Source organism: Camelina sativa, chromosome 12 (genome assembly GCF_000633955.1).
Source record: "Camelina sativa cultivar DH55 chromosome 12, Cs, whole genome shotgun sequence".
In the NCBI taxonomy this organism is placed as follows: Eukaryota; Viridiplantae; Streptophyta; class Magnoliopsida; order Brassicales; family Brassicaceae; genus Camelina; species Camelina sativa.
The window spans coordinates 24,413,729-24,422,996 of NC_025696.1; the positions used below are offsets into that span (position 1 = coordinate 24,413,729).

The 9,268-nt window shown below is 37.4% G+C and overlaps 2 protein-coding genes across 2 annotated transcripts; both read right to left on the reverse strand.

Moving 5' to 3' along the window:
- On the reverse strand, positions 229–6,172 carry LOC104732567. Its single transcript, XM_010452130.2, has 19 exons — positions 6,068–6,172; positions 5,344–5,625; positions 5,060–5,238; positions 4,872–4,976; positions 4,709–4,780; positions 4,402–4,549; positions 4,153–4,235; positions 3,536–3,591; positions 2,923–3,059; positions 2,746–2,836; positions 2,588–2,653; positions 2,268–2,490; positions 2,006–2,107; positions 1,710–1,795; positions 1,515–1,637; positions 1,038–1,107; positions 854–945; positions 560–664; positions 229–464 (listed from the first exon to the last, which is right to left on the reverse strand). The coding sequence occupies exons 1-19, from the start codon at positions 6,118–6,120 to the stop codon at positions 348–350; spliced, it is 2,190 nt and encodes a 729-aa protein (XP_010450432.1). The 5' UTR covers positions 6,121–6,172; the 3' UTR covers positions 229–347.
- LOC104719303 (cytochrome P450 81D1) lies at positions 6,194–8,431 on the reverse strand. Its single transcript, XM_010452129.2, has 3 exons — positions 7,847–8,431; positions 7,000–7,391; positions 6,194–6,886 (listed from the first exon to the last, which is right to left on the reverse strand). Exons 1-3 carry the CDS (start codon positions 8,358–8,360, stop codon positions 6,281–6,283), a joined length of 1,512 nt encoding a protein of 503 aa, XP_010450431.1. The 5' UTR covers positions 8,361–8,431; the 3' UTR covers positions 6,194–6,280.

A 9,268-nucleotide genomic window follows, 5' to 3' on the forward strand; every position in this document is an offset into this window, starting at 1 on the left:
AGTGTTCCAGTTTTTGCATGTATATCTTACCAGAACCCTAGAGAGTCAGAGTGTCTCCTCCAACAAATCCTTTTGAAGGTCGGACATCGTCGTTGTCATTTCTCAAAGTTTGGTTCCTTTTCCTCTGACTTGGCATTATATAATCAGCTATATTCATTATTCTCATATTTTTTTTCCTTTGTTAATTTTAAATGAGTAATCTTCTAGTATATCTTAAAGCTTAAAAGATAAGAGATAAAAAGTAATTAAAAGCTGGGAAATAGGTTTTTGAACTCATGTCAAACAAATTATCTGAAAAGGTTAGTCCAAGGAGCATGGATATTCTCTAAATAAATGAAAAGAAATTTCTACGAGTCGAAGTTGTCGATTTTCAAAGGAGTGATGTCATCTGCAACTTTGAACCCTCCAACGACTCGTGCAAAGAACACCATCTGTTGCTCAAGTGTATATTTGATGTTTTCCGCCTGTCAAGCAATATATAAGTAATCCAGTGTTAATTACTATTACAATCCTCAAGACTTGTTATTACTTTTTTAGTGGAAGTGATCAAAAGCCTTACCTTGCGAAAACCATGTTGTTCTCCCTCGTACTCGACAAGAGCAACAGGCAGACCTTTTTCCTTTAATGCTTTATAGATTTTACGTGATTGATCTGGAGTTACTACCTGCAATTTGTTCAGCATTTTTCATACAAATTGTTAAATATATTCGTATTCAAGGGAAAGACGTTGTAGTTAGCAAATGGAGAACTAAATCTCGAATGTAATAACAATCAAGAATCCAGAAGGTTAATCTAATCATGCCTTTTGTTACTAGAAAGAAAAGAATAAACCAAGAGTGGAGAATATAAGAACCTTGTCTTCCAGCCCTTGGAAAAGGATGATGGGACAAGAGAACTTATCGACGAAATTGATTGGTGATCTCTCATAGAAATCCTTTTCATCTCCTGCAATTACATACTCAAGAATTTTGGCAGTCAATTTTAAAAATCAAAACAAAAAAACAAAGATAAATTCTTTCTTAATGCATTTGACTCACCAACAAGATTGTCGATATAACGGGATTCAAACTTATGACCTTCTTCTTTCAACATTTTTAAATCAGCCACCTGTGTTAACAAAAATCCAAGGCATCAGCTGTTTTATAAGGTATTCATACAACATGCATCTAGGTGAAGTGTGAAATAGTATCACGACATATATATACATAGTTCATAAAAGAAGAGGCTAGAATCTACAAAGGTGAAGTTTGATTCAGGATATATATAAGCCTCAAATCAAAACTATTATCCCACCATTGTGGTCAAAATTCCCTTTTATCTATAAGTAGTTTTACAGCAATACAAATTGCACTGAACTTATATATGATCAAAGGCTATTTGGTGTCTAAGTTCAATATATCCAAATTTTTTTGCTGATCCTTCCATAACTTCCAATAACTAACAAGAACTAGGGGAAAGCGAAAAAGTATAGTCATTTAGCAAAATAAAATACAGATGCAATGGTATGTACTCACTCCGTATAAGGACGCTCCAGCTTTAAAAACATCCCTGAACGCCAATGCTGCAAGAGTTGTGTAACCTCCTGCAGAACCTCCAGATATACAGAGCCTCTTAACATCTGCCTTGCCTGAAGATACCTGCCCAAAACTAAAAATGTTTAGAAATTACTTCCGAAGTTGTTCACATAAATAGGCAAAGAAAGAACATACCAAATATTTAGCACAGCCACAACAGTCATCAACGTCGACAATTCCCCACTGCCTTAACAACCGCTCTCGATACTCTCGACCATAACCTTCAAAATAATGTTACACTTTCTTACAATAAACACACGTCCACGTGTGTGCTCACATGGCGTGAATGGGACATCAAAAACAAGAATCTCATGATGAAATACTTAAGCAAGGCTAACTATAATGGTGAAAAAATGCAACCGTACAAGTGTACTGAATTCTGGGTAATTGTTGGAAAAGTAGAAAAACAACTTGGAACCATAACAACAAACCTGTGCTTCCACCATAATTGACATCGACAAATGCCCACCCTCTACTTGTCCAGTACTGGAGATTCAGATTTAAGGACCCTCGTGATTCAGCAGTAGGTCCTCCTGCAGATTCAGATTGTCAACAAAAATGTGGCATGCATAGCTGATTACAACATATATGCTCTGGCGAAAGCACATACATGATCTTAAGATGAACATATAGAAACTGAGTTAGTATTTTGATTAAGTTTTGAAAATAGGGATGTGGTAAAGATTAGCATACCATGACTCTTCACCAACAACGGAGGTTTCTCTTCCATGCTAGCGTTGTAGAGTGGATTGGTTGGAGGATAAAAGTAAGCATAAGTGTTCTGACCAGGAACCTCTGTTGGAAATTCAATCAACTCTGGCACACTGAAGAAAGCCTCGTACTTCAAAACATCGGGTGATGAAGACCAAACAATCTCAGAACTGAGTGCGTTCATCTTATGATGATCCAGTGTTACCTGATAATAAGAGAAACAATAAATCTACTACTGCAACTACTTTTTCATAGACGCAACTTATTTTTCAATTAAAACCTTCAATGGGAAAGATTTTTACCCTGGCAACTGATGGTGGAAGAACTGCTGACGCTCCCTCAACATAAAGGCACTGATTTCCCAAAGTCTGAAAATGGAAACACAATTCCTCGTTACTTTCAGATTAAATTGGTAACCAAATGAACAAATTTTTAAAAACTACAGAAAAAGTTATATTACAATGCTGTCAAAATCAGTTAAAGGAATATCGAGTAGAGAACATGAACCCTGTGAATCATCCACAATGCCTAGATATGACTTCCCTTTCTGCCTGCATTCAGGAACAATAAATTGTTATCAAATCAAGTATGACAGAGAATTGTTGAAAGTATTAAATTTTGGTCTGCTTGGTATTACCTATAGCTGCATGCAATTATGTTCTTCTCTTCAGAACACTCGATTATTTCATAAGAGTTTGTACCGAAAACCCATAGTGGTTTCGCAAACTCACCCTCAAGAGGATATACAGAAACAACCTCATTAGTACTTTCAATCTGTGACACAACGAGAAAAAGGGAAAACAAAAATAAGGAACAAAGTAGTAAACAATAAACATGTCTACTACATCAGAAAATTCCTTTAAGCGCCAAGTAGGTCTACTTTAAGAAAAGCTTCAAGATGGTGGCCCAATATCAATAAATACAACTAACAAAGCAAACATCTACCAGTTTTAGACGTATACATTCAGCCGAAAACAAAACTCGCTTAAACAGTATGCATCTAATGTAACAGACGCCTTTCTTTCCTCTTCCCCAAAGGTTTGTTTTTAATAATTTCTGAAGGATGAGAGTACAATCTCCTCCGAGAACAAAGATTCGAATTTAAGGGTCCGTACTCATGACCTTAGTAAAAAGCCAATGAAACCACCCCTGTTTCAAATCTAAAACTAATTCTCAGCATTACACAGCGCAAGCACACTATGAAATTTCCTACATATAAACTATAACTGGCAAATGTGAGGAATGTTTACCCATTTATGAATATTCCAAAATCCGTTCTTTCTGTCAGTTACAAAAAAGAGTTCCCCTGCACAATAAGTCAGAGATTCTCAGGTCAATGGAAACTATGAGAAATATCAAAGCTTGACAGGCTTAATTACAATATGAGGAAATATAACTTATTCACCAATTTTAGAGCTCCAATGAATCATATAATAATTTGGAGAACAATTATGATGGAATCCATTAAAGGACACTAGTTTCAGCTAATACTTCCAAGAAGTGCTTACTAGCTAAGTAAATAAAGATAAGAAGCCCAAAGCACATGCCAGAAATTTGTAGATCAACCATATCTCAGTTAAATTCACAGTCATAGTCACTTTGTCTGAAGAAAAAAGATGATTGCAAAGAGTGAAAACAGCAAGAGAGCAGAGAAAAAAGATCATTTATTTAGACGACCCTAGTTTCATCTAAAACAGCTATAACTTATTAGGAAATCTCAACTGCTAAAAGTATGAAACAAAAAAGACAGGCAGAAATCCAAGGTCAGTGCCTAAAAACTGCAGATCAATCTTTTCACAGAGGATTTGACAATAATCGAAACTGAGAGCAGTAAATTTCTGCATACTTTTCATATAAGCCAAATTACCTCTTGATGACCACTTAGGCTCAGTGGGCGATTCAACGTATTTGGGATCACAACCAGCAACACATACGCGTTTATCAATAATTCTGCAGAAAGGTGTAACTCTAATTAATAGACAATGCAAGAGAAGAAAACTATAAAGCATGGAAACCAGCTCTTCGAGATCCCCGATAAGACTCTCGGTATTAAGAATTTTGAATGAATTGCAATCTGCAGAGCATTTGAAAAAAAAAAAAAATAGGACATGCTCACCCGCCCTTGGAAATGTACCCAACCCACAGCTCTGCTTTATCCCAAGGCATATTAGGGTGACTCCATTCAATCCATGCCAATCGCTCGCACTTGGGATCCAAACGTGGGAATGCATAGAAATCATTGCCACTCACGAGTACTTTTGGTTCTGGATCTCAAATATCAGAAAGAACAAAAGTGAGCGTCAATGATCGTTGGAAACTTGGAAAAATGTTACTACATGGCACTACTGACATAACTCACATCCCCTATAGACTCTTTCAATGCGGGTAAGAACACTTTCTTTCACTAAAGTTTGATAATATACCTTCAAGTGTCTCTCCATTTAAATTGACATCCACAATTGTCGTTATTGGGTTTGATCTGTCCTGACGACCATCTACAAACACCAGCCAAACAGCCAACATGTAAATCTTGATAAATTAAACATCACACACCACCCAAAACTAAACACTAGATCACAAACCAACCTTCCCTAACAGTAACATAACGGTTAAAGCGTGAATCAAAGACTCCATCTGCGTAAGTAACAGCTGGTTCCCCATAATCTGGAGTAATTGGCTTCGGAGATGAATCTACAATCAAGTAAACAACATCAGAACTTGCCAACATGGAATCTGCATTGATAGAATCAGTGAAGAGTGTTATCATCTATCACCTTTATCAGTAAGGTCTTGCTTGTAAAGTCGCTGATCCTTGTAATTAGAGAAAACAAGTTTGTCATCTGATGAAATCCTAAACGCACCACCACCGTATTCTTGAGTTACAGTCCTCACAGCGAAGTCCTTTGGAGTAATATCAGTTGTTTCATCTCCTTGGATCACCAAAACTCCTCTCCTTCAATCATACAAATAAACACACACACAAAAAACCCCAATCAAGCTTGAATAATCAAATTAGGGTTTTCGCAATCGATGTCTGATATCAAGTCGAATCGAATACCCGGATTCATTGGGACGAGACTCGAGCAAGACGAGACGGCCACGAGAATCAACGGCGGTGCCGCCAAGACGCTTCGAAGCTCCGGAAACTGTGTCGGCAGTGATCGGAGACTTCCAGGAGCCATATGGAGCGGTGGTTATAGCCTCGACACCGTCGGGGGGAGAAGAAGAAGACATGGATGCCAAGGAACGAGATGGTTTGAGCGTAAAGCGATTGAATCGTCTGATCGAAGCCGATGAGTATGAAGAAACGAAGAATTTGTGAGCGGAAGCACAAGGGAAGGAGCTAAAATCTCATAACACCCTTTCTATCAAAACAAATTCTCAAAACTCCCTCAATAGTAAAAGGACAATATTACACTTAATGAAGATTGTTTTAGGTTAAATAAAATTAAATAAGTAATTGTTCAATGAAAAACACAGTAGCTTAGTGGTTGTGAGCTCCATGCGCACGCGCGCGCGCCCAGGGTTCGAATCCCACTATGCGCGGTACAACTGGTACAACTAGGGTGCAACTGGTACAACTAGGAGATATATGGTACAACTATGCGAGGTGCAACTGGTACAACTATGGAATATATGGTACAACTATGTGAGGTGCAACTAGGAGATATATGGTACAACTATTCTTTAAAAATTGTTAAAGGGGTAGTGAGATTAAGTGGGGGTAATGCAGAGATGAATTTCTGGTATAGGGACACTAGAGATGAATTCTCCAAGGGAAGCGAGTGAGTGTGAGTGAGACAATGCGATTGAGTGAAGTCAACAACACTGCCATTTATTTTTACTCATTGGTTCTTTTCTCCTTTGATTCTTTTAGTTTTTATCATTAAGTGACATTTGCTATAGTATAACATAACATGCGACACGTCTTCTTACTAGATCAATAAATCTTGATAACTTTTGTCACACATGTTTTATTCATACTTTCAAGAAACTTAGGGGAGGATCTTATGTCGAAATGGACGAGCTTTGCAAACGGCTTGTAACGGAATAGCTTTGGGTACTGTGTTACCAACTCCTTCCTTCATATCAACTTCCTCATTTCCAACTCTTTCCCATTCAAAGCATTGTATCAACGACCCGAGAGCGAGCCCCACGATCCGTTGAGCAAGACCCGAGCCAGGACACGCTCTTCTACCTAATCCAAACGCCAAAAGCTTTTGTGCTTCCTCTTCTTTCTCAAACCGCTCTGGTTTAAAGCTATCTGGATCATCCCATGTGTTTGGATCCCTGTGTATGGCCCATGCATTCACCAACAAGGTCGTGCCACGTGGCATATCGTAGGATCCCACCTTGCAATCTTCGGATGCCATGTGTGGGACTAACAATGGTGTTGCCGGGTGTAGCCGGAGGGTCTCGAGAACGATGTTCTTGAGATATGGTAGCTCGCTAAGATCTGATTCTTGGATAAGGCGGTCTAAACCAACTCGGTTATCGATTTCTGCTCTGGCTTTAGATAATACGTCAGGATGGTTAAGCAAATTGGATAGTGCCCATTCTAGAGTAACCGCTGATGTGTTAGTCCCTGCTATTACCATTATCTGCATTAACGTGTTACTTTAGTAATGTAATGTAATACCAAACAATATATCTTTCACCTAATAGTAATTAAAAGGTAAAACAGTATAATTAAGTTAAGGAAAAAGAAATAAACCAGTATGATGCCTTTGATGATTTGATCGGTGTAATACTCAGTGTCAGATTTTTGGAGAACAAGCAAATGATCAATCATTGTAGTACCAGTTTCTTGTTGTTGTCCACGTTTATCGTCAATAAGACCTTGTAAAAACTTGTCTGTGTTCTCCCCTAACTTCTTAACCCTTTTTTCATAGCTTGAGAACAGTCTCAGGACCGGAACGTAGTCAACGGCGTTGCCTGAACTTGTGTTAGCCCCAACATCTGCGACCAACTTACGAACACGTTTGGCTTCTTCCTCATCGGTTGTTTCTTCGCCGTAGTATCGTTTCCCTGTCATCATTCTCATTATGTTGTTGAATGTCAAGTCCATAAGCATTGGTTTCATCTCCACCACCGTATTTTCAGTTCCTACAATTATTAAAAAGAATAGAAGAAACATCGAATCTCACTAATTTGTAAGGAAAATAATAATTGAGTGGACCAACCTTTCTTCGTGTAAGATTTGAAAAAAGAATATTGAAATTTTATAGTTTTCAAAACCAATTCTTAATAATTAAGTTAACTCATTGGATACCATTGTTTGAACAAGCTATCTCATATCATCCACACAAGCCTTATTGGATACAACTTCTTTTTCTCTTTTTCCTTTTTTTGGCGGCTCCACTTAAAAACCAGATTTTAACCTTATACTAAAAGAGAGTGGAGAACCTGGATTCTTAAGTAAGTGGCTAAGTGTGACTAAAGCTACAAAACTATTGGTCAATATAACACTAAGACAGCACCACCATAAATGAAAAAGTTGACAATATCAACAAATTTTCCTTACGATAGAATCACATCTATAGCATTAACACATATATTACCTGCGGAACGGAAGAGGCGGCTTATGAGGCGGCGTACTTCATCGGTACGGACATAAAGAAAGCAGTTAAGGCGGTGGGTGGAGAAGATCTCGATGGTGCAGAGGCGACGGAGGTTGCGCCAGTGATCACCGTAAGGTGCGGCGATCATGTTTGTGTTATTGTACCCAACGTGTTTCCCGATGATAACATGAGGCCGGTTGGCTAAAACAACGTCGTTCTTGCCAAAGCACTCCTCGGCCGCAACCGCATATGAGGACACCACGTAGACTAGACGGGAGCCAAGTCGGAGGGACATCACGCCGCCACCGCCGTTGCGGTCGAGGAACTCGGAGAAGGAGCGGAGGGTGCGGTGGATGGGCGGCTTCAGGAGGCGTAGGTGGCCTATTACCGGCAACCATCCCGGTGGAGAGGGGGGAAAATTCTGTTTCTTATGTTTCAAGAACTTGAGATAGATTATCAAGAAGATGAGAGAGAAAATAGTGTAGAGGACAACTCCAATGTAGTTTTCTTCCATTAATTGTTTGCTTCTTTTTATTCTTCTCTCCAGTAAAGTTGTTTTATATACATGAATGAAGAAGTGTTGAAAAATCAAAGAGGTGGTTATATATCTAATTCGAATATCAGCACGTTGGGAAATCAGGAGGATTTATAAATAAGAATTAAGAAAATTGGGATTGTGATGGGATGTGACCAAATAAAATGTATGCACTTTAAATATTTATATACTATGATAATAGAAGTATAATACTCCCTCCGTTTCATAATATAGGATGTTTAGAGAAATATTTTTGTTTCATAATATAAGATGTTTCCAACTTTCTATGCAAATTTTAGATTAATTTTAGATTTTATATTAAGCAGTACTGTTTATGATTGGTTAAACTTTTTAAAAGTAACTATTTTTTAATATGCGTGTTTTAACTAAAACATCCTATATTTTGAAATAGAGGGAGTATAACGTTTTTAAATAGGGTTAGTTGTAAAAGTAGTATATTTTTTGAAATTAATAGGATTTATAGTACATTTACTATTCACAATTTGCAAAGTGGGTGTCAGGGTGTGTGATGTGTGAGAGTGTGATAGGTAAGAGAGAAAAAGATGGGAAAAGTGGGAGTGGTGTGAGAGTGAAGAAAAAAATTATTTTTAATATTTTAATATTTATTCATTTTTATTATTTTTTTCTTTTTCATCTTATCATAATTATTTAATTAACTGGTAGTGTAATTTAAAAAAAACTTTTCACATACAATAATTTTTTTTCTTTATAATTTGGTATGCATTGTTTTATTATTTTAAATATATTTTATATCACAATTGATGTATATGATTGTTCTGTACATGTTTATTGCTTGATTGTTCTAATCTATACACGTTTATGGCTGGATGGTTTTGATCTGTACATGTTTATGGTTGGATGATTTT